Source organism: Cavia porcellus, unplaced genomic scaffold (genome assembly GCF_034190915.1).
Source record: "Cavia porcellus strain 051 isolate PalLab524CR breed Dunkin Hartley unplaced genomic scaffold, mCavPor4.1 scaffold_14, whole genome shotgun sequence".
Taxonomy (NCBI): Eukaryota; Metazoa; Chordata; class Mammalia; order Rodentia; family Caviidae; genus Cavia; species Cavia porcellus.
This window is the reverse complement of record NW_026947497.1, coordinates 9,315,069-9,340,272: the sequence shown is the minus strand read 5'-3', so window position 1 is coordinate 9,340,272 and position 25,204 is coordinate 9,315,069. Positions and strand designations below refer to the sequence as shown.

Below are 25,204 nucleotides of genomic sequence, written 5' to 3'. Positions count from 1 at the left end.
AAAGGAGTCCAGATTCTGCACATCTCAACCATCACTGCTTGTTTTCTGTTTCTTTAGTGGTAAACATTCTAGGAATATTTCATTATTGTCATTTGCATTTCTCCAATGATGATTACAGTTGGGCATCTTTTCACATGCTTTTTGATCACTTAGATATCATTTCTAGAGAAGCGTGTACTCAAGTCCATTGCTTATTTTTAGTCAGTTGTTGGTTTTTGTTTTGTTTTGGTTTGGTTTGGTTTTTTTTATGCTGTGAGCATTCTTTATATGGTCTGGCTGTTAACTCTTGTCAGATAGATGATTTGTGAATATCTTCTCCCATTCCAAGGCTGATTGCATCCTTTGGTGCACAAAACTTGTGGCTAAAAAATGTTAGATGACACAGGGGACCGAGGTCTTTTAGTAGACAGGCCGCCACTTCAGCCCCAGTTTCACCTAGGGAGCCAAGGGAAAGCCAGGGCCAGCTGTGGAGAGGAAATGCAATATCACCATGTAACTGTGTCCTTTCTGTCTCTGTATGCATAAAATAAATGTGCATCTATCTACTGTCTTAACAAAACAGCCTGCCACATGTCACCCACAGGTGCCTGTCGCCCTTATCACCATCTGGTATACTGCATGCCTTGACATGCTGTGTGTCTCTACTTAGAAATGTTACTCCGAGAAAGCCACTCCTGTCAAGCTTACTGCTGATGCCCAGTGCTTAACGTCCTACCCACGTCCTTTCTAGACCTTTCCAGGTCCCAGGATTTCAGGTTTCTCCTTCTTCACCTAAAGTGCTGCCCAGCATATGTAAAACTTTCTGAGATATTGGCTGAATTAGTGAATAACTTAAAACACGTGATCTGAAGAACAGATTATAATCATTTCCTTTTCCAGTTGAATTTGTCTAGGCTTAAACATCCAGTTGAGGAATTAGAGAAATTTTCTGCAGAGCTGGAGATGAAAGTCTGACTTTTGAGCCAAGAACAAGGCAAGGGAAAAGGGTAAGGCTAAAAAGCAAGGTACACAAACCGGCCACCACTGGGGGTGGCGTGTCTCCGCTCCCCTCTCAAACGTCCAGCAGAAGGTGGCTCCTCTCCAAAACAGAGGGGTGCCTGGCCACGAGCCTGTCCTCCTAGCTGGGAGGCCTGGGAAGTCATTGAGAGGTGGAAAGAATTCACGATTTCCTCATGTGCCTGTCTTCTAAGGAAGTGGCAGATGACACTACCTGGGAAAACTTCTTAAAGTCTGGAGAGTGTGCTGTGTGTGACGAGGCCATTTGGATAATTCTCGGGGTCCATGGAGCAAGTGGCTCCCTGGGTATGGGAACCTTTCTGTTCTCCTGCTGACTGTTCGTCACAGCTCAGGAGCACTGGGTGGGTCTTCTCCCAGGGTATGCCACAGGAACAATTCACTTTTCCCAGAGACACTCCAGACAATTTGTGCAAGCTCACCTAATGACAGTGGAAGCTTTTTCTACCTGAAGGTTAAAAAACACATCTTCATGGGAAAAAATTTGCCTACTTCTAGCATGAGGCATATACCAAGCTGCAGTCTGAGGGATTGGTGTGAGAGATGCCTGGTTCCTTACCAAGAGAGCTGGTATGTGTAAATGTCTCACCTGCAGAATTACCCAGACCGTGTCACTGAAGTCTAAGCAGCAAAATAGGCTGAGTGGGTAACAGGGCAATGTGTTCCTGGATCTTACAAGTACACAGCACACAGAGTGAGTTCTCCTTCAGTTAGATTCATCATGTACACATACAATAAAATGAGCTCATCTGTGTTGGAATTTTCAAAATTGTTTTGTAATTAAAGTGGAGCCATGAGTCCATCATTCCACGGGATGGTGCAAGGAAGGCTGTGATTGGGATTTTGAGGTTTAATAGAGTGAAAATAATCAGGCTGCTTCCAAGTCTAAGAAAATCCGGAAAGGGAGGCTAGGAGCTGCTGGAGAAGGTTGCTTGGATCCTGGGCACAGCAGCCATGAGGGATGCCGGGCAGCTGCTGAGCCCGGCATGCCAGCTGGTCATAGCTGTCAGCACTCAGGCCTCAGCCAAGCTTGTCCATGCATCTGTCCAGTCTATGATGGTGAATCTGTCTCACCTGAGAGCTGCTGTGTTTCTGATGTGCAGGATCCAGCAGTTGCCAACAAGTTTGTTAAGTGTTTCAGGCCCAAGAGTCCTTTTGAAAACACCCCTGTGTACATTCCTGTAACTTCCCATCTTTATGAAAAAATCAACAAGGAGATAAGATTTAGAAAGAAGTCTTAGAAAGGAATCTTATCTCTGTGGGATTACAGAGTGGTACTTGGGTAACCAGCCTTCTGGGGACACCACGTGTCTCAAGGACTTTGCAGTGACAGAAGACACTGGACAAGATCCTAGGAGAGAAAGCTAAGAGTAAAAGGTGTGACAGTCACAATGTAAGCCCTGTCTGCCATGGTCATGAGGTAGATGAGCTTAGCACCTGCTGTGGCGGGGCAGTGCCCCATATGGAGGCATTTCACAGCTGCCCCAGGAGGGAGCCGTGTATGGGGAGATGGAGTAGGAGACAGGCACCCCACCATGCGTGCCAGCAAGTGCACTGAGTTACAGACCATAGTACACAGGTGCCTGTTAAAATAACAACATGGATTGGGGAGCAAACCTAGCTCATTGAGCAATAAGTTATGTGGTACAGTTTGGATCTAAAGTACCCTCCCCCAGAGGCCACCTGGTGGGTTTGGGGGAAGTGAGGGGATCATTGGGGTGCTAACCTCATCAGTGGATTAGTGCATGATGAGTTCATAACTAAGCAGGCTATTGGGAGGTGAGGCCTAGCCGAAGGGGGTGAGTCATGGGGAATGGCTCTGGGGACCGTGTCTCGTCCCTGGCCCATTTCTTTGTGGCTCTTTCCCCCTTGTCTCTCCGCTTCCTGGCTGCCAGGATGTGAGCACCTTTCCTCCGATCTGCCCTTCCTCCAGGGTCCTGCCTCGCCATCGGCCTCAGAGCAATAGGGCCAGCCAACCACGGGCTGAAACCTGGAATGTGAGCCCCAAAGTAAAGCCCTGTGCCTTTAAGGTGTTTTCTCAAGTATGTGATCACAGTGACAAAAAGTTGACTCACAACATCACATGGGCCTTATTTCCAAGTAGCATTTACACTTAGCAGAAATTTAATGATTTATTCTTCTTTCCCCTCTTGTATCATAAGACGACCTCACAGAAGTTTAGAGCTGGGTTCATGAAAGACATTTAGTCCCCACATTTAAGGCTGTAGAATGGGGCAGAATTTTTTTCTTCCTCCCGTTTTACATTCCCCTGGTTGGTTGAATTAGGTTGCAGGATACATTTATATACATAATGTTATATATCATGATGCAAGTACTCTACTGATGAAATTGTCATTAATCATCCCTGGGGACGGGGAGGAGTTTGATTTCCTCGTGCAGCTTTGAAGGTGGGTCAGGCCCGGGATGTGGAGGTAATGGAGCAAAGCTCTTACTGCGGGCACTGGGATTGTTACTGTCCCCGTAATTCCCGGCAGAACTCCCGAGGAGTTAAGGTCTTGGTGGAGGAGCAGCGGTTTCTGTAGAAACAGGATGACTAACCACTTCTGTGATCCTAGTGAGTATTTTGGTTTCCGTGTTAATCTTTACTATGTCTACATTTATCTCGGGTTCTTTTTAGTTCATAGAATTCTCATTTCAATTTTCTGCCCTACTTAATTAGAGTCGCTAATGGCTGTTCTTTATCTCTTTGTTCCCATTATGAAAGTACAGAAGTCGACACATTGTTCTTGGCGTATGAAGTTGGAAGTTGAGTTTCCTGGGGCCTGGGCCAGCCTCCCGGGGAGTGTGTTAAATGGCAATTCATCGTTAGTTGAGTGAAGGAGGCACATAGTGAATATTTAAATTTTTAAAAAGTATTACACTAAACGACGCATGGCCCTTAATCCCTGTCAAAATTCTCTCCCTCGCTTCCAACACATTCAAGCCATATTTCTTGCCACTTTCTGAAGCAGTTCTGGAAATCCTCTTCTGTGTCTTCACAAGACGTGATGAAAAATTAGGTGATCTGCTGCCCTGTGCTGTCTATGGAAAGTGTCTGTCCCCGACCTTGTTCACTGCCCTGCACTGTGCAGCTTCCGAGAAAGGAAACATTTGGAATCTATTAAGGAATCTGAGGCAGCTCCAACAGCACAATCTAAGACACCAATCTTTAAATTTTTTTTAATAAAGAATTCTGAAGATGATTTGCTATCAATTACTTAAAATATGAGATGTTATAAATACTAGAAATGAGGGTTTTAAATTATTTTCCTGACAGTTGCTAGAAAAATACATTACTATGCCAAAACAAAATAACAATCGATAAAATCTTCCATTTTCATGAATAGTTTATAACAGTTGTAGTGTACATATACAAATCTTTTTAAAATGTGTATAAATTGGACCATATCACCTGGTGTCTTAGTTACTTTATGATTGTCGCTGAGACAAAATACCTGATGCCCAAGTTGAGAAAGGAAAGGTTTATTTCTTACAGTTTTTGGAGGTTTCAGTCCACACTTAGTTGGCTCCAAGACAGGCGGGCATGGCTGGACCACCATTCATGGCGGCTGCAAGCAGCAAGCTCGAACCAGCAAAAAGAAAAACACACCTTCTTCCTGCCATTACATCACATCCTGGCTCCACCCCTAGGTGGGTGGAGCACTGACACCATCAACAATGAACCATCACAAATACACCTTGCAAACTCATGAGGCCTGGGGGCCACACACATAAACCACGACACCTGGATTGTCTGCTGCATGTACTTTTTGCTTAATCATATCTCTTGGAGTTTTGCTATGTAAACGGCTACTGCGCATCTACCGAGTACACTGTACTGTATTTGTTATTTATTTACCTTCTGTCATGTCAGTGGGCACTGAGTGTAGTACCATCTTCTTGGTACTACAAACAGCACAGCTTAGTAGTTCTGCAAATAGGGTTGTTATGTTCCACCAGTAGAATTACTAGATCCGTGTGTGTGTGTGTGTGTGTGTGTGGTGTTGCGTTTGTTTGTTTGTTTGTTTGTTTGTTTGTTTTTTGAGACAGGGTCTTACCATGCAGTACAGGCTGACTTTGGGCCAGGCTGGTCTTGACCTTGCAGTGGTCCTCCTGCCTCAGCCTCCTGAATGCTGCAGTTACAGGCATGGACTACATACCCAGCTGTGTGTATTTTTAACTAGGTGATTAGGAAAAGGCAGTGCCAAACTGTAGTGCAGGAACTGAGTGGAGAAGTAAGGAAGTGTATTATCTGACTGACTTGACTATTGTCTTATTGAACCAAAAAATACCATACTTTGGTGACTTGGTGTGTTGTTGAGTCCAAACACGAGACCAAGCTAAGTGCACGTTCCCTGCGGAGGACGTCAGCATGGGATGGAGAGGGCTTGCGCGTCATCAGTGGAGACCGGTGCAGATGGGAAGGTGCTGCGACCCCGCGTTGCTGGCCAAGTCCACAGGCATCACTTGCAGCCGGGTACGAGCTTCCAGCCTCCTCCACTGCATGTGTTGGCACTGCTGCTGTAGGCTCAGCGGTTGCCCCGTGTTGACAGCTAACAGCCTCTCACGCCCTTTTTTTTCTTGCGATTGTAGGTAGAAGCGACATAAAACATTTTCATTCCCCTGTCCTAGAAGTGAGATGCATGTTGGGCTGTGGCGTTAGCAGGGTGAGCACGGTTGGTATCTCAGGGTCAGAGGTTCTCCGGAGCCTTGTTCGGATTCCAGCGCATCTCACATTTATGCCGAGGGCCAGGGCGGGGTGACGTAGAAGTGGATTTGATCGACTCCTAGTGTTCATGTGGATGGAATTGGACCTACTGATGATTAAAGCAGAATTCTCCTTAGAGCAGAATTCTGCAGTTCTCAGTAAAATTGGAAGGCTAGGAGATAAGCGGTTCGGTCTTTTCTCCAACAGATAAATGGCCAGGCCTGTCGTTAGAGCTCAGGTTAACAATACTTAGCCAAGTGTTTCCTGTCTTTAAAAAGGATCCCTGCACTTAACAGCTATGAAAGAAAAAAATGAAATACATCCTGAAGATACAAACGCGCCTTCTACATTTTTATCCTGAAGGTTCCACCGTCTCCTTATGCATGTACTGAAGGAGAACCCCGCCCACATGCACCCTCAGCCTGGTCCGCACCGCTGATCATGGCTGTTACACTGTCTGGTTGTGGCCTTTCAGGTTCCTCGTCACCTGCAGTAGGCTGCAGATGCCCTCCCAAGTGATACTGGTAGCATCTGGCACACAGTGGGTGTCTCTGAAATGGGTTTTGATTTGGTAAATGAACCGGTCTTTTCTTCCCCAGTCCTGGTGCCGGTTTGTCATCCAAGAGCTGCTCAGGGTTTAGTGCTGTGTCTTAGCTTCGCTTTAAAGCATTGCTAGGAAAGCCATGTACTTGGGACCATCATGAGTGCTCAGAGTATCCTTGGCCAGACACCTACTGAAATATTTGTTAAAAAATTATCAGCCTCATGCAGACTCATTTGAAAACAGTCAGTATAGAGAGGTGTGTATCTGTAGAACACAACAGGAGGTTTTCTGCCCTCCCCACAAGCTGTCCAGCACATATCCCTGGCACTCCTGGGGCCCTCCCATCCACGGCCAATGGCAGGAAGCAGGGTTCTCCCAGTTTCTAGCCCCAAACAGCAACACATGGCTCACTGAGGCTCCAGCTCCCCACCTCCAAGCTGCGTGAGACCTGTGTGACCAAGGAGAACAGAAACAGCTGCCCTGTCCACAGAGCACCTGCTGTTGTGTGGCTGTTTCCGCCCAGATGGAACCCAGGCAAGGGAAGTGGTGCATGTCTTCAGAACAACAAAGTACACGAGTGCGACCACACAGCTAAAAAAAGGCGTGTTTGCCGCAGTGGGCACCTGCCCATTCTAAATGCGGCAGCCCAGCTAGTCTGAGGCTGTAGAACTGGAAAGAGCTTTGCTATCTGATCAGGAGAGGCCAGACTGGTGAGTCAGTTGCTTTTCTACGCCAGCAGCTGCTCTGCAAGTAATGCTGTGGGATGTACTGGTTCCAGAGACTCTCTGGCAAGCTCACATTGCATAGCCAGAAGCTGGGATGGGGACATAGGACCTGTGCAGAGCCAGCCAGGTGTGCAGAGGCTTCCACAGGACTCAGGGACCAGTCCTTGACCTCGACCACAGTGTCCATGCATGTGGCCTTCTAGAAAGACCAGCGATGCTCCCGAGTGCGTGAGAGGATGGTGTAGGTGCGGCTGTGCCTCCCAGCCGCACTGGCTCTGTCTGCCCCCTGGGAATAAACCACCATCTGGAAGTGAGGAAGTGCTCTCCTCTGGGGATAATCAGCCTCTGTCTGTTGCCTCCCAGAATGAATGAGTGGAGGCAAAAGTGACTTTCCCCATTAAAGGACAGACCAAATAAGTAACAACAGGAACAAATGGTACTAAAGAGTAAAAATAATACAATAAAAACATCTGTGAGCACCTGTGTACCAGAGGCTTGCCACTAACTAAATGCCGTGCTCATCTTGCTTATAAAAGTCATGGAACTGATTTGCAAGTTAGATGTTACCCTTATTTCAGATGAGAAAAAGACTTGCCTTGCCCAATGATAAAACTCATAAGTGACTGAGCCAGGAGTTGGCACCCCCACACACAGAGGCCTCCCTTGGCAGCTCTGACCCCGCAGAAGTGGCCTGGGCGGTTGAGAACTTGGCCCAGAAGGCGTGTTGAGATGGAAGAGCAGTGTCTTCCAGGATCATCACTGGGGTCCAGGGGGAGCTGCGTACTTGCTGGCTGCTTACAGCCTCAAAAGGTGACTCAGGGAAGAGAAGCTTCTTCGTCTTGATATATGAGATATAATTAAAAGATAATGGTAAGTATTCAAATTTTAAGAAACTGATTACTGGAGAAGACACGCTGCATTAATCTCCTTCAAAATACCTCCCCCAGTTTGAACTCGATCATCGCATCCCTCTTGCTGCTTTCTATAGTAGCTTTGGGGTCCTCTTTCATGAATATCTAGTTGCCCCGTTGTGACTTCCTTGATGTCCTGAGTCCATTCAAAACACTGGCTTTCTGTGGTTATTTTGACTTTGGGGAACAGCCAGAAGTCACATGGTGTCAGATCCCGTGAGCACGGTGCATGAGGACCCAGCTCCATGTCTTCCAATGTCTGGATGGCACGGGCAGCAGCATGGACTGTGGTTTTGATTTCATCTCCTAAAGACACTCAGGAAGGGGATTTCCAGAGCTGCTGCAGAAAGTGACAAGGATGATAAGTGTGTGTGACTCCATGAGAAATATTTTGAGGGAAATTACAGCACTGTGTCTCTCTACTGCAGTAGTTTTTTTAAAATTTAAATATATTCAGGTGGGTATGGTGATGCATGCCCATATTCCAGCACTCAGGAGGATGAGGCAGGAGGATGGCTGTGTTTGAGGTCAGGCTGGGCTACAAAGTGAATTCAAAGCCAGCCTGAATTCTGTAGCGAAATCCTGTCTCAAAAGCCTTTTAAAAAATCTTTTTTAAATATTCAGCTGTATATGTTGATTACACCCTATATATTTCGGTAATATGTCATAGTGATTTTGCTATAATCTAAGCCGCCTGGTTCCAAGCTGTGCAGTGGCTGCCATGTGCCAGGGGCAGACACAGTGGCTTCCCACAGATCACGGTCATCCCCTGCCCCTGCAGTCGCACTGTGACACCACAACAATGCGCCTTTGGCCGCAAACACATGGGCCCGACGGCTGGCACTGACAGGACCCCTGAAAAGTGCCACTGTCCTGCTGCTGAGTCAGCCTTATTGTTCTGGGCCCAGGGGATGAGCTGTGTCCAGATACGGGACAGTAGTAATATATGCTGTGTACTTGCTGCTAGCACTGTCGTGGGGACCCTGACCTCAAGACCTTCAGTGCCACAGTGCTCTGAGCGGGCCTCCCTCACCCTCCAACTGGTGGATCCCGAATTCCTCCTTATTTGAAGGCTATTTCCTCGGATACCATCCAGGACCATTGCATTGGTTAGAAGTAGGATATTGACTTTTGTCAGTTGGCACTTAAAAAATGCCAACAGACAAGTAACAGTTGAAAAGGTAAAATGCCTTGTGAATAGATTGGAAACTGGGTAAGCTACAGTGGCTGTTGAGGCCCAGAGGATGGAAGGGAAAGGACTATTGCAAGGGAACGGTCTTCAGAGTCACTGCAGGCAGAGCTTGCAGGCTGGCGCCGGGGCTAGTGAGGAGCCTGGGCGCAGCTGTTTCTGGATGTGGTGAGCTGGCACCAATGGAGAAGGGGCTTCCGAAGGTATACGTGATAAGTGAGGAAAATCAGAGATCTGGGGCTAGTGAGCAGAGGTCAGTGTGCTCTGAAGGTGTTTCATTTGCAGCTTTACTTATTTTTGGCTTTCATGAGTCACTAACGTTGTCCCTGCTGTATATGAAAAGCATCTAACTGGGGTCAAGTCATCCACTGGCTCAGTCTAGGACCCGATGCAGTGAATTCTGGCACAAAATCTTAACTAGCGTTCACCTGACTTCTACTGAAAATTAGATCTCCTGTGTTATGTCTGCCAGGATGCTTTATGTGTCTACACATAATGGAAAGCAAAATTCCAATCAGCTCATGTAGTGAAGAGGATTTATTACCTCCGAAGCAAATGGGGTTGAGGTGAGGTGACTGGAGATGGGTTCACTCATCAGCTCGGACGCTGTTGGTCATCTTTTATTTCTTTAAGGTCTAAAAATTTTGTTTTGTTTTTTAAGAGAAAAAAACCAATCAAAAGAGTGAAAGCAATACAGGACTTCAAACCAAAATGATAGAAAATCAACAATGGCTACCATAATGCCTTTTGTTATTTTCAATATAGGTGCCCATAACATCAGACATGATAAAATCAAACAAAACAGAACAGAATAAAACCAATCAAAAAAAACCAGTGAAAGCAATACAGGACTTCAAAACAACCCCAGCAGCCCTCACATATCACATTAGCCAGAATTGGTCATGTGCCCACCCTAAGAAGTAACTGCTAAGGAGAATAGGATACTAAACTGGCCTAGATAGTTAAGATTTACTCATGAACTAGAGGTACGATGGCTTTCCATGGAATCAAGTTGTAAGAACCTTAGGACTCTGTCAGTGTAAAGAATGGGAGAGGCCCTCAGCTCTTAGACAGGCAACCAACTCTGCTTGGTTTGGTGATTTGGACAACTTTCCACATTAAAATTTAACCATCATCCCAACAGGAAAAGACAGAACAGAAAACTTTGAGGAGGAATCAGTGATCTCCATTATTCTGCTTTCCCAGTGAAATCCCAGCCCCTGTCCCCAAGTTAGAACCACTGAGGGATTGCAGAGGCTTAGGTCATTCCACAGGTTAGCCAGATTTGTGTCTCTGTGACAAATACCTGTGGTAAATCAACTTACAAGGAAGAACTATTTATTTTGGCTCATAGCTTCTTGGCCTTGTTTCTTTGGGCCCGTCGTGGCCCAGAACGTCATGCATGGTGTACATGGAGATGCTCCATTCATCCTCATCACAGTGGCTGGGAAGCAGAGAAAGAAGGAAACAGTCCCAGCACGCAACAGTTCCCTCGGTGATCCCGCCTCCAGCAGACCCGCTCCTCAAAGGTTCCACCACTTCCCAGGAGCATCTGAGGCCTGGTGACTAAGCCTTCATCACATGGCCTGTGGGGCCCACTCAAGAGCTGAACCATAGCAGTCCTCTAGGAGAAGATGTTTATTTTAGATAAGAAAGTGAAAAGGAGCCAGCCTTGGAGTGAATTGTAGAACAAAGAAAGCTCCCCACTCACAGAAAATTGCATTTCGAAGGCCCTGAGGAAGAAACCTGAAAATATCTGAAAGGTCTGAAATGACTGGCCCACAGCCAGCAGAAGGCCACAAGTGACTGTGGACATGAGGTGAATTTATAGGTTCTCCAGAGCCTCTCAGGTTGAGTTAAGGAGTTAGGGGTTCCATTCTGCAGGGTGGGGTGAACCACTGAAGTATTAAAGGACCCACCGTAAGGTAACAATAGTCTTGTGTGTAGAGCAGAGCAACACTATTTCTAAAACTGCAGACTTGACGGTTTTAGAGAAGCTGTGGGTAAAGACTTGGTTCGACTGACGGTAGCAAGCACTGAACTTCATCACTTCGATTCTGTGCCAAGTTGCCCAGTTGTTCTAGTGGTGGACACATTTCGTGGACAGGTCAAGCTAGTGCAGTGATTTATTCCAGAGAAACTCGTAAGATATTTTAAGTAAACGAATGCGTCTGTGTTTCCTCATGGGATAGCAAAAGAAAGCTCCATTTCCCAGTGGGGTAAGGCTGTCACTTAGTTCCACAGTGGTTTACTCAATTGATTCCTAAAATCACGCCTAGAAATGACAGGCGGAGGCCAGGCTGGGGCACTCCCCTTCCAGGGCTGACTGTGGCCTGCGTTCTTGGGGTTCACACTTCTGGGGTCCTCTCTGTGATGGAATCTGCTTGTGCCAGTCACTGAGTCATTTCTCCCTTTCTTTGTATTACTGAGCCAGTGCATTCCAGAATGTTCTTATTGTCTAACAGGAGACTGGGGAGAAAAATCATATGCAGTGTAAAATTTGCTTCCGGAGGAGTTCCTCATACTTCCGATAGTCTTGCCCCTTGTGGGCACCCTCTGTGCACCCCCGGCCTCCGTGGAGGCCAGTGTACTGAAGGGCAGCATTGGGAGGTGGTGGCCTGTGGTTCTGGGGAGCTTAGGGCTTCCTCAAGGGGGTCCCTTTGGGAGAGGGCACATAGCTCAGCCTGGGGGACCCTCCTGCTGGCTTCTTCCAGACAGGGCACAGCCGTTGAGAGGGGCCACCTGGAATAGTAGCTTGGGTCCAGCTGCAGGGCCCAAGTGACCAATCCAGATGCAAAGTAACAGCGGGCTTATGGAAGGTAACGGATTGCCAGGGAGGGGAGCCCCTGGGGCTCAGAGCTTGCCTGACTGCATGGAGCTCCCCGAGGAAGAGCCATTCAGGGGACCATGAAGGTCATAGCTCCTGGAGGATCCTGCTCCGGCTGTGTCATGCTCCGTGAAGAGTGAGTGGGTCCTGCATGGTCTTCAGAACCAGGCACGGATAGCTGGGTTTCCTCTCGTTTACCCAGCATGCAAAGATGCTGTCAGCTAAACGCAAATCACTGTGATTGTTGTGCGTCGATTTCTAGCTGCTTCTCAAAGTATGGTGAGTGTCAGAAGTGAAATGATTTCCCTAACCATTGTTATCTTCTTTTTTCACATGAAGTATATTCGGTGCTCTTCGAACTGGTGCTTACATGTTGTACATTCTGATGACCAAAGGCCTGAAGCAGTCGGTCTGTGACCAGAGTTTTTACAACGGGCCCGTCAGCAAATTCTGGGCTTACGCATTTGTGCTAAGCAAAGCGCCAGAACTAGGTGAGTGTCCCCCAGCCCCCAGCCAGCCTCTCTTACACCCTCACATCTGCGGTGTTTATTTAAACCTATGCAAGGCATCAGTCTGAAAGTCTCCCTCTGTTGGTCGAAGGAAGATTAGTCCGAATGAGCAGACTTCGAATTTGTCCTTTCTCTTTCTATCTCCCGCCCTTTCATGCAACTGCATTGTGTGTATTAATTAACAGCTGATGAGCTTACACAGGACGGCCGGCTTCCAAGCACTGCTCCACATGCAACGGGTGGGGGTGGGGAGCTAGGAAACACGCACAGCAGGCTCTCAGCTTCTCTAACTGCTGAGCTGATGTTGGTGAGCGGCCCTGCTACTTCAGCCCACAGTTCAGTGTGCTTTCATCTTTCGAGTTGAGGTTCCGATTAGCAAATTGAACTTCCATTTGGGTGTCCATGTGTTCTCCTTATCAAATGCTAATTGTGAGTCTCTGTGCTGTCTGATTTTAATCATGGATGATGCTGGCCCCAGGGAAAGGGAATGTAGTTCACCTTCTAAAAGTTGAACAGGAAATTCTTTTTTTGTTGTTGTTAGCTTTTTGTTTTTTTGTTTTTGGTACCAGGGATTGAACTCATGTCCTAGCACTTGACAGGCAAGCACTTAAGCCACCGAGCTAAATCCCTGGCCCAACAGGAAATTCTAACTGAACATATGTGTAGATTTCTAGGGTTTTTCATATTCCTGTGTCATCACAGGAATCCACCGGCGTGTGGCTCAGTGGCCTGCCTGTCTACTAGTAGCTGGCAGTTGTCACCCAGGTCAAAGGCAAGAGCAGGACAGCAGTAGAAAACTTGACCTTAAGCCTTTCCAGGCTGAGCACTGTGGCACAGACCTATAATCCCAGAACTTGAGAAGCTGAAGCAGGAGGATCATCATGGGTTCAAGGCTAGCCTGTACATTCAGAGATATAAGCCCCCTTTTTTTGTTTTGTTTTGCTTTGCTTTTTGTTTGATTTTTTTTTTTTTTTTTTTGTGCCAGGAATCAAACTCAGGACCTTATGCTTGCCAGGCAGGCACTATCCCACTGAGCCGTATCCCCAGCCTCTAAGCCTTTCTTAAGAAGGGAAGAGGTCCAGAGAGAAACCCTTTGTACTGTCCACAGTAGCTAGGTGACTATTGTGTGTGGGCATCATACATGCCATCTTTGAACACATTAATATAAAAAGGCATTAATGTAGATTCATTCATTTACTCAGTAAATTTATATATTTCTGTTAAGCATCTGCCATCGGCCAGACAGTTAACAGAGCTAGAATAGAATGGCTCCCTTACCTGAAAGCATTTTCTGATGTGAATATGTTGAAACAGGCTTCTGGAAGCTGATTTTTATATTTGTTTTTGAGATGAGTAAGGGCAAAGTCTTAGGCTAGAGAAATAATTTTCAAACTTGGACCTCCATGCACAGTCCCTGGAAGCTTTTAGGGATTATTCCATTCTCTGAGGATATTGTCATAACTGTTTTGTCACTTGTAGATAAAGTAAGAGATTGTCTTGCCAGGTATATTTCCTCTATAGTGACCTTTTAAAAGAAACCTAGGTATATGAGGTTTCTGAAGCAAAGCACTCATTCTCAAAGTTTGTCTAAGAGAATATGAGCTTTTATATACTTTATTCCTGGGGTTTTGTGACACTTTCATTAAGTTCCTGCATTACTAAAATTGAGGCTTCAAGTTTAGAACTATGTCCCCTGGTTTTCTTTTATGCTGTATAATAAGAGCCTTATACAGACAGGACCGCCACCGCCACCCCACCAAAACACACACATCTCTGTAATCCTGGACTGGCTGCGGCTTCCTGAAGGCATGCGAGTCCTGGTTTGTCTGCCTCTTACTGCTTTCAGCAGAGTTTGTGCAAAGTCAGATGCAGCATCTCACTTCTTCCTCTTAAGCCCCTGGGAAAGCACCCACCACAGCCTTTGGTCCTGGCGAGGACTTTTCTCTGAATGAATTCTGTGCCCTGTGTTTGCCCAGTTCTTTTTGGGCGACTTGAGATTAAAAGTGGTCCCTTCTATCCGAGAGCCACCTGTGCTATCCACAGAGGTCAGGTCCTTCAGCCCCATGGCCACACCTCTGCCCTCTGCTCTTCTGATTTCCAGCGCAAATCCTCTCAGAGGCACAATAGAAGGGCACACAGAGCTGGAATTCCTGGGAACTGGCATCCGCCTCGCCCTGGAGCAGCTTGGCCCCACCACGCCAATCAGCAGGTCGCACTCCCTCTGCAGACAGCGGACCGGGCTGTCTCCTCCCTGAGCCCCAGTCTGTGGCTCGCAGCCACTCATGGCCTGAGTGGGCACAAACTTCCCTCCCAGGAGAAGTCCATGCATTGATCCTGCATCCTGTGCTTTCCCAGTCCTGGCACTGGGGCTGGAAGACTGCAGGGGAAATGCCCTGACCTTGACATTGTCTTCATACACTTCTGGATTCTTTACAGAGGTGGTTTTGTGTCTTATACCTTCTTTTAATTTAAGGTAACTTGGGAGCTTGATCAACAGCAGCCTTGCCAAGGACCCACTGAGCTGACTGCTGTGAGGTCCAGGGAAGGGGGTCTCTGAGGCGGCCACTGGGCCCCGTCCCTCACACCTGTCCCCAGGTGCCCTCGTGTGCATTTGGGGGTTAAATTCCTTCCCAGTTCCTGCCATTTAATTTTACAAACTCTTAACCATTTGAATTACTTAGAGCTTAATTTTAAGTCCCAGGTTCTGCCTTTCAATATTTTGAGATGCTGGACTCCCTTATAGAATACCAGAAAGAAAAGATTTTACAAGACAAAGGGAACAAATCCTCCTACACAGAGTTAGTGATGAAACTGTGCCATTCCCTGCCAGAATCACAGCTACAGTCACACTAAACTCTTCTTCTTTAAACAGCAGTCAAGTACACGTATTTACGTTGCTGTGTGACCATCACACTGTCCGTCTGCAGGACTTCTACATCTCCCCCAAAAGAAACTATGCATCTCAACCTGTCAGCTCCCCGCTTTTTTCCTTTACTAAGCTCTTACTGATAGCAAAAAGCATTCTCTATTTCCGCAGAAAACAGCAAGCTTGTTTCAGTGAATTTTAGGGTCACTTTCTCCTGGAACCAGGGAGAGAAGAGCCCAGCTGCTGTGCTCTGTGTGTCAGGTCCTTGGTGGCTGCTGCCACGGTGACATTTAAAGCTGCTGAGATTTGCGTTTGTGAGCTCAGAGCTAGGTCCTTGCTCGGGGGAGCCCTGTCATTGTTTCTGAAACCGACTCAGCAGCACTCAGCTGACCATGCAGGGGCAGCTGTCTGTGATAAGCCACACACTCAGCGTAGGCCCTTCGTGGCTCATGGTGGCTATGAGTGCCCTGGGCCAGAGGACGCCCTGCAGATGCTAATCGGCCCACATACCACAGCAGGTGGCCCTCAGGAGGGGCACTGTCATGTGAAGACGCCACACTTGACCCTGGATGGACAGGAGCCAGACCAGAGTGAGCGTGACGAAGAGATCCTGAACCAGGAGGAGGGAAAGCTAAGCCAGGTGCCATGGCCAGACCTTTGAAAGTCCAGAGCCTTATGCTTTGTGCTTGGCTGGAATGTGTTCCCCAGGGCCGGCTGGCCACTCGGCCTGGCAGGATTGGTTGACCAACATCAGATACACAGTCCTCTGGATCGTTTGCGTTTCTGGGCCTCTAGCTTCTGGCAAGCCAGTAAATAAATGCCAAGTGTTGCCTGCTGTGGCTCAGGACAGTGCGATGTTACGTGGTGTCTGCAGAGGAAATCTAATGTGTAGCTGGTGGGAACTGATGCGCTCAGCTGCAGGGCAGAGACCATGAGCACTCTTGGCTGGCCTTCTAGAAGTTTCTCTGGGCCCACAGCCTTGAGGATAGTGACCTTCGCATGGCTTTGGAGTGGGGCTGCTGAGTGTCTTCCTTCTCCTAGTTACCAGCCAGCATGGTGTTGTGAGAAACACTAAGTGGATTCAGGTCAGTCCTGTCTTCAGGATTTCACAGATCATCCTTTCCTTCCAGTCCACGGCACTCCACAGAGCCATAGAATCACCTCGGATGTTTTGGGTCCAGGCCGGGACATGCCAGTTCCACACCCAGGCAGGAGGAGCACAAAGCAGTCCTCAGCTCCAGAATCCTGGGTTCCCTGCCTAGTCCACAAAAGCTTTCTTCATCACTCTGCAGACTGTGAAATTTTAACTATAAGAGTGGTGATGGAGTTAAATTAAATCTAAAGAGTTAGGATGAAGTGCTTATTACTGTACAGCAAATAACTTTTGTTGCACCGTGTTCAAATGTTGTATTGGGTTTATGTTTTAGTTGATACTCAGAGACTCAGATCTTTTCAATTGTGAATGACTGCAGTTGATTGTAACATAAAATGTGTTTGATGTCCACTTCTTTCCACTGTGAACATAGTTAGGCTGGGATGATTGTCCAAGTTGTCCAAGATGATAGCTTATAAAGAGAAGGGAGCCCCTGAGCAGTAATTACTTGAGAACAGTGGGTCTCTGCTAGGCAAGACCTAAGTAGCACAGTTTGACACTGAGAAGTGTACCCCAGGCCTCCTGATAGCAATTGGGGGGCCATGACGTACAGCAAAGGTGACCATCAGCATCCTCATCAGCCTGCTGAGTCACAGACAGATAAAAACCAGGCACTCCGTGCCAGACAAGAGGATTTCAGTGTAAGTTTTAGAATAGATACAGAACTATAACACCTATTGCTATTCAGTTCTAAACAAATATCAAGTAATAATGTTTAATAATACAATAGGGAACTAAACCAATAATAATGAACAGAAAGGGAGGCCAGGAGTCATTCTGTGCTTGGCATCGGAACCTCGGTGATCTTTCCAGGACCCAGTAGGATCTGAGCGTTCCTAGGGTCAAGCATTTGAGGCCCTCCTCGAAGTGAGATGGAAATAAGTGCCACTCCCTTTGAGCTTAAACAAACATCAGAGTAAGAATAAGGACCTTCTGGTTTTCTTACACAAGTGGAGATCAAGCATGAGTTCACGGGAAGCACCCATGGACTTTGCCCATGTCTGATAACAGTCGATAGCAAGAAAGCAGCCCTGACCTGTGGTGTAAAGCCCTTTCCGGACCACGGAGCAGCATCTCAGCCCTGTCTGTCTTCCTCATTCATGGACTTGGGTGAGCTGGTTCCTGGGTTTGCTCTACATCCATTTTTACATAAATGTGCTGCATTATGTATTTTTCAGAATCAAGGAATAGAAAAATCCTTGAGGTGTGGACCTCGTCCTGCCTGAGCATAATGCTTGTTTTTAGTCTGTAAATTCCCAACCTCAGGAGGGCTGGGGATTTAGCTCAGCGTCATAAGCACCTTGCCTTGCAAGTGGGTGGTCATGAGTTCGATCCCCGGTACCGATTAAAAAAGAAAAAGACCAAAAAAAAAAAAAAAAAAAATTCCCGACCTCAGATGCACCAGTCGGGTTCCTCACAAACTGTTAATTGTTAGGAAAATTTTTGGTAGATCCTGGAGAGCATTTTTACACTTTGACATTTTCTGTTTCTCCTCACTTGATTCCTCTCTTCTCAGCAAATGCGTGTCCAGGATCATTTGTCCCAGCCCGTCCCGTCCGGTCTTGTCCCTCCACCCATCTTCTGTTTGTATTTCACTTGCTTGTTCCCTAACTTTAAGAGCTTCAACTTTTATGGATGTTGCACAGACTGTGATATGAGGGGTACACTTTGTCACGGGCCGAAGGAAAATTATGGTTCTAAACTCAAGAAAAGTCTTAAAATCCTTTTGCTGGAGTTTATGTTCCAACTTGTTTTTCAAACTTGTTTTCATTTGATACTGGGTGCTTAGCTAATTTCCCAGGCTAGTTTATTTGATTTCATTTTATTTGGGGACAGGTTCTCCCTGCATTGCCCAAGCTAGCCTTAGATTTGTGATCTTCCTGCTTCAGCCTTCTGAGTAACTGGGGTTATAGGCATGAGGTTCCCATTAGCTTAGTCTGTTTCTCTCGACTGGTCAGTGACCTGAGACATGTCCCCTGTCCCCTTCCCGTGATACTCCCTGGGGTGTACAGCTGAGTTGAAAGTATCTCAAAAGTAGTGTGTCCTGCTGGCTTAACGAGGGTGACCATTGCACACTGATGAGCCTGATGACCCCTCGGCCGCCCACGCCACTGTTAATCATCCCCATTTTGTAGCTGAGACACCTAGAGCGTTACGAGGACAGGCAGCAGGCCTGAGGTCGGAGAGCGGGAGACAGCAGTACATGGCCTCCGTGTGCTCTCAGCCCCAGCCAGGTGGCCGGGACTCACCTGCCTTCTCCCGTCCCTGTCTTGCAGGAGACACGATCTTCATCATCCTGCGGAAGCAGAAGCTGATCTTCCTGCACTGGTACCACCACATCACTGTGCTGCTGTACTCCTGGTACTCCTACAAGGACATGGTGGCCGGGGGCGGCTGGTTCATGACCATGAACTACGGCGTGCACGCGGTCATGTACTCCTACTACGCGCTGCGGGCCGCGGGCTTCCGCGTGTCCCGCAAGTGCGCCATGTTCATCACGCTCTCCCAGATCACACAGATGCTGATGGGCTGTGTCATCAACTACCTGGTCTTCTACTGGATGCAGCAGGACCAATGTCACTCTCACTTCCAGAACATCTTCTGGTCCTCGCTCATGTACCTCAGCTACCTTGTGCTCTTCTGCCGTTTCTTCTTCGAGGCCTACATTGGCAAAATGAGGAAGACGGCCAAGGCCGAATAGTGTCGGAACTGAGGAGCAAGCCACAGCTCAGGGTCACCACGAAAACTAACAGACAAAAGAAAATGGCACAAGGAATCCCACATGGTGCAGCTACAACACCACACCACACAGCAACACACGAGCAGACACGAACCCCAGGCAGCTTAGGATAGTTAGGCTGACTTACCCACTAAGTTTATGATCCTTCACGGGTGAGGACTTGCTGCGTGCATCTCCATCTCAAAGCTCCACTGCTGGAAGACCCCACCCCGTCCCTCACCTGCCCACTCAATGATGACACAGTGATCCTCGGCCCAGAGATGCAGAGAGAGCAGGCGCAGGCAGTTAGGGCTCGCTGGCGGGAAAAGGTACCTGTGTCGCATTCCTAGCTCTGCGAGCACCCTTGAGCGTGCACACATATGCACGCGCGCACACACACACAATCCTTTCTAACCCTTTCCAACACAAAACTGGAGCCAGAAAAGGTAGTAACACGAGAGACACAGGGTCTGTATCTAGAACAATAATGCTTTTGCAGAAATTCATGCCTTTTGCAGAAAGGTTAGCTACTGTAGCTCCATGAAAGATGTCTTAATCATTTTTTATTTCCACTAGAAAAGAGATGGATGCTTCCCCCTTCACTGCACAGCCGCGGGCTGGTGAGTTTGCCAAAACCACAAGGGTTCAGTGCTTTTCTGGGGCGCCCAGACCCATGCCAGGGTATGCCCACGGTCTCCACTCTGAAGAGGCAGGAGGCATTTCCTCGCCCCAGACTCGAATGCAAGAGCAACTGCAGAAAGGAGAAGGTGAGAGCACCTCAGTGGCCTGCCGTGGAGCCCCACTCCCTGCTGCAAGCTCGCCGTGCTCTGGCTGCAAGAGGACGGAGACCTCCAGGACACAGCTGGGGCATTTTGTGCCCTTCCGTCACTTCAAACAGGGTTCCGCCTCCGGATGAAGCTTTGTGGTCCGAGTTTAAAAGCTTGCGGGGGGGGGGGGGGGGGTTAGGAGCTCTGCCAGGGTCGGTAAAGACACCGTTTCCCCAACATCTGCCTGGACTCCCCACACAATGCTGCGGTGTCCAGAGCGCCCTCTGGTGGCTTCGGGGGGGAGACTGCAACCCACCTACGTCCCTGTCGACCATAGATGAATCCTTCAAGTTTTAAACGCTATCAAACATCCATCCTATCTTTGGCCAAATATGAAGACATCTTTCCTGCTTCAAGTGAGCGTCAAGAAAAATTTTTAAAAGGGACTTTTGCTCTGGAACTCAGAAAATCAATTTATTAAGAGCCATATTCTTTTAAAAAAATGCTAGATTATATTATCTATAATATTTCAGGCCTCTACAAGCCAAATAAATGTGTCAATGTTACTAGTATTTCAAAGAAGCAATTATGTAAAGTTGTTCAATGTGATATAATAGTATTATAATTGGTTAAGTAGCTTAATGATTAGGCAACTAGGTGAAAAGATTAGGGGCTACTACACTGCATAGATTACACACGAGTAACCACACATACACACACACAGGTGGAGTTCAGTGAACCCTAAAGCCTAAATGAATAGGAATACATTTTCTGGCTAGCAGAAACTTTTATCTTTCTTGCTTTATTTTGGGAGTGTACAGTAAAAGGGATTTTTCAAATTATTTTTATATTATTTTAGCTTTAATTGTGTTGTCATTCATGAAACAGTAGCTCTGCTTCTCTGTCAGAGATGGCAAGAGCTTTCTCAGCATCTTGTTTCTGTGTGGAATCTAAAAAGAATAAAGTTTTATTCCATTCTGTGTGAATGGCCTGAGCTGTGCACAGGGAATCCACGTAAAGCAAAAGGAGGCCAGGGAGGGCCAGGGCTGCAGGGGAGAAGCAGCTCCATCCAGGCGATGGGTGCCTCTGTGGGACCCCAATGTGGGCTCCCAGCAGGGATGCAATTGGCCCAGAGATGTAGTATCGTTGGGGCAAAGTTTGGACCTGCAGTGCAAAGATTGGTCCTGCTACGACCAAAAGACTATTAGATCACGATGTTTCTTGGAGCTTCACAGCTGCCTGATACTGTATAATAAGCCTTTTTCTTCCCCTTTATTGCAGGAAGTGGACAGAATAATTAAAATGAAGAAAAGGCCGCATATCAGTTGGCTTGAGTTAATAGAAGGATCAGTTAGAGGCTCATCTGGGTGATTTAATTTAATTATTTGATATGGTGATTTATCATGGGACGCAGGTTAAAGCGAGATCAGCAGAAACCATAAAAAGACTCCAAAATGATGCTTCCAAAGCACTTTCATCTTGGTATTAGGTTCATGCTTGTGTTCATTTGTTAAGTAATTTAGAATTTTTGTTTACAGATTGAATGTCTAGTAGTTTTTATCCAGCTATCTATATCTAAAGGCATTTCTGATGCTTATCATGGGAAGAAAGCCACACATTTTTTAAAAAGTCTAGGATTGCAGGTTCTGTACACTGTTTTTAATGTCTCGGCTTTCTGCTTTAATTCTATGAAGATCTGAGGCTAGATCCCTGGCCCATGACCAATCTGAAACCTGCCAGAGAACCGACTGCCAAATAGAGAATCCTGTTGTCTGTTAACATTCCAGAAAACCTTGGGCAGGCAACTTTTTATAGCTGCCCCACTATGCTGCAATAGATTGTCTTTCTATTAAAGATTTTCCACTGCATTCCAGCCCCAGTGCAGTGAAAGCATCATTCCTGGATCAAATACAAAATCCTTGATTTCCTATATACATATATATATATAACGTTTCATGCACTCTGGGCTTAAACTCAAATGCATGAGTTTGCAAAGAAATCCTAAGTGAGACATGCCCTGTTCATGCAGCAGGGGACTTTATATCTGGGCCAGCTAGTGTTGCCTATCAGAAAAGAACAACTATTATAATTTATTTATTGTATTTATATCCAATGCTAGGCCAAAGTACCAAATTGAAATCATAGATTAAGGTTACTATTCCAGGTAATTTATTCCCACTTTTTTCTAATCATATGCACTACAAAACTGGGTTTGGGGCGACTACATGTTTGTGTGTTGTGTGAGGAGAAAGAGGCTGTCTCTGTCCACCTAGAAAGGCCCGTTTGTCCAGTGACTGATAGCTTGGCTTAGTTGGAAACCTTGAATATAAAAACATTAGGAACCTGAAAGAACCCTGGAGGAGGCAGACTCAGATTGCCTGTGTAATGGGCCGTGGTACCCTGTGGTAGCACAGAGTCTGCGCATCCGAGAAACAAAGCTTCTGAAGATTACACTGGAGTCAAAGGCTCCAAAAGTCCAGGTGTACCCCCAGAGTACTGAGTTACCCGGGAAAGGCAAGTTCTCAGGCTGTTTTCTTTTCTCTTAGAACAAGCTCTATCCCGAGACAGTGTGTGTCCAGTGAATCAGCTACAGCACATACCGAGGGGTCTTTTACCCCCAAGTTTGGACAGTGTTCTTACAGCGTCTTTGGGTTGACCAAAAGCTGCTTCCAGGGACCTGCCAGGATCATGGAGGAAAGCAGATGGACTCCACCTCCCAGAGCTCAGAGCCTTTGAGTTGTGTGACCACGGTCCCTACTGGTCTCACTTAGACGCGCCCTGAAGAGTGACACAGCACACCATGATGCCAGTCCAAAACTTTGCAGTAGTCCGGTGTATCTTTCCCCAATCTTTCTGTCTTTGGTAATAAATATTTTGCTATTCACATGGGATGCTGGTAGAGCTTATTCTGTTCTGTCCTCGTCTCCTCCGCTCTTGAGAGGTCTCCTGCCCCTTTTATATTTCCATAAAACACCCAGTCCTTTGTGCCTCACACTCATTGCCAGCAAAGAGGAATTTGCTAAGAATGCAGCAGAGCATTTCCCGTTGGTGCACGAGTGGAGCACCCTGCTTTCCATGGGTGGTCAGGATGCAGTGCTAGGCCTCGGCTTCCGCATGCTGGTTCCCCAGTGCTGCAGAGCAGGTCAGTACAGTCCCAGCATCTTGAATGCCCATGGCAACAGCTGCAGTTACAAGCATGTGGGGCCTGCAGCAGAATCCGTAGCTGAAGAGCCCAGTTAGAATCCTGTGCCAAGCAGCGAGATCCTTCCTGAGCCTGTAGAGTCCTCGGGTCCCTCTGCTTTCCTGAACCTGTAGAGTCCTCGGATCCCTCTCCTTTTCCTCAGATACCTGGAGCAGTCAGGGCCCCAGGAGAAGGGAGGGAAGTGCCCTGGCCTCCTGGTGTCTTAAAGTGAGGGCTGTTGTTCTGGCAGTGCAGAGCAACAGGGACCGCTCAGCGGGCTTGGGGAGGGCTCAGCAGCAGCACTGTGATTCAAGTCCCAGTCAGGTCCTTATCACAGAGCTCCTCGCCCACTGCACTGTGAGCTCTTCCCAAGGGTCAGTTAAAGACGCCAGGGCCAAGTGACACTATCCAGCCATTTAAGACACAACTGTGAGGCCAGATTCCTGTTGGTATTTAAGTGCTGTGTTTTCCCAGTGCTTGGTGGCACTGGGGGCTTTTCCTCCCAATGGACAAAACTCAACATGCCTACACAAGGGGCCTAACAATGCTTCCTGGCCTGTGGTTGTGGCTGTGTCAGAGCGACCTGCAGCACTCAGGTCGTTCCAGCCACTCCCAGCCACACTGGGAACCAAGGAACCTGGTCTGTTCAGAGGGAGACCCGCCTGTCCCAGCCTCAGCAAATCCTGGCGATGTTGGAATTGTTATTTTTGAGTCTTATTTCACAACATTAAAAGAAATATTTTTTGGCATATTAAGGTTAAAACAATAAAATCATACTTGATTTGAAACCCAGCTGTGCTTTTGGTTGCTATTATCGCCTGTTTTCTGGGCAGTTTAGTGGGAGTCCTGGGTCCCTTGGGGTCCTCAGAAGCACTATGAGCTTCCCACACTTGCTACCGGTGTGCTGGGCGGCCTGGCAGGACCAGCAACGACGTCCCCAACCCCTCACCACGAGTGCGTGGGTCCTTGCTGGGTGTCACTTTTTGTAGGTGACTCGCTTTCCACCTTACCCTCCCCAGAGCAGGCTTCAGGGGGTAGATGATCTGCACTGGCTCCCAGTTTTATAGGTGGGGAAAATGCACTTGCTAGATCCAGAGTGGCAGGTGGAGGAAGAAAAAAAGAGCTGAATGAATGTAAAATCCTTATCCTCCTCAGCCTTTCAGTCTTCAAAAAAGCAATGGAAATAAACACAGGGTCCAGTACTCTGCCTTGAGCTTTGCCGTGATAACAGACAGTGTTGCAGGACAGTGAGGAAAAGGTTTAGGAAGTCACTCTCAGATATATGGATACCAATGTCATAGCAGCAGGGGCCACCTGGCCACACCCTCCCCAGGCCTAAAGTAATCAGGCCTTCAAGTGGCACATCCTGATGGCGACTTTGGAGGCTCAATGGCTTGTGTCACTCCTGATGGCCCTTTGGAGCCTCCAGACAGGAACCACAGCACTTTTGCAATAACACTGATGGTTAAAACCCAAGAACCTGGAGTGCGTGGTTTTCCCCTGCCAAGTGATGTCTCTTTACCCTTCATCTGCAAATACACTGTTAAGATGATTTTTATTCCTTTTGGAGTCCACTTGGGATAAAATGGATGTATCCATAATATACACAAAATATTTGTATTAACTTCAAAATAGCAGGAAGGGACCAAGCCTTAGCAAGTGTTTTTGTTTTGATACCAAAGTCCCAGAAACATACAAGTGGCAGCCTCTTTTGTAACTTCTGACACATGTCTCAGGAATGGAAGCTTAAAATATGAATAAATTTATTAGTAAAGTGTGCAAGCACTTAAATCACAGTCTCACTAACAAAGATCCTGACTTTATGGTACTCCAAAGCTAAGAATTGTGTGGGTTTAGTGTTTTGATTTTTTGAGACAGAGTCTCACAATGCAGTTCAAGCTGGCCTCAAACTCACAGCAGCAGCCTCCCCGGGGCTGGGATTGCAGGCATGCACCACCATGCCCAGCCAGTGGTATGACTGAACAGTACAACAAGCATTTAAATTTTAAAAACTCCACAGTAAAAGATTCATTGCTTGAATTTCCCCTCCAGAGACTCCGCTCCCTTTCAACACACTGGCCCCGTGGTTTT

General features: G+C 47.2%; 1 protein-coding gene across 3 annotated transcripts in view; it reads left to right on the top strand.

Moving 5' to 3' along the window:
* Nucleotides 1-22,821, top strand: part of Elovl6 (ELOVL fatty acid elongase 6) — a 100,679-nt gene extending 77,858 nt beyond the window's left edge. For all 3 annotated transcript variants that reach the window (XM_013150608.3, XM_013150609.3, XM_013150610.3), the window contains 2 exons: nt 12,258-12,409; nt 18,723-22,821. In XM_013150608.3, the coding sequence (XP_013006062.1) occupies nt 12,258-12,409; nt 18,723-19,147 (577 nt within the window). In that variant the 3' untranslated portion in view covers nt 19,148-22,821. The remainder of the gene's footprint in view (nt 1-12,257; nt 12,410-18,722) is intronic.
* Nucleotides 22,822-25,204: the final 2,383 nt, after the last annotated feature.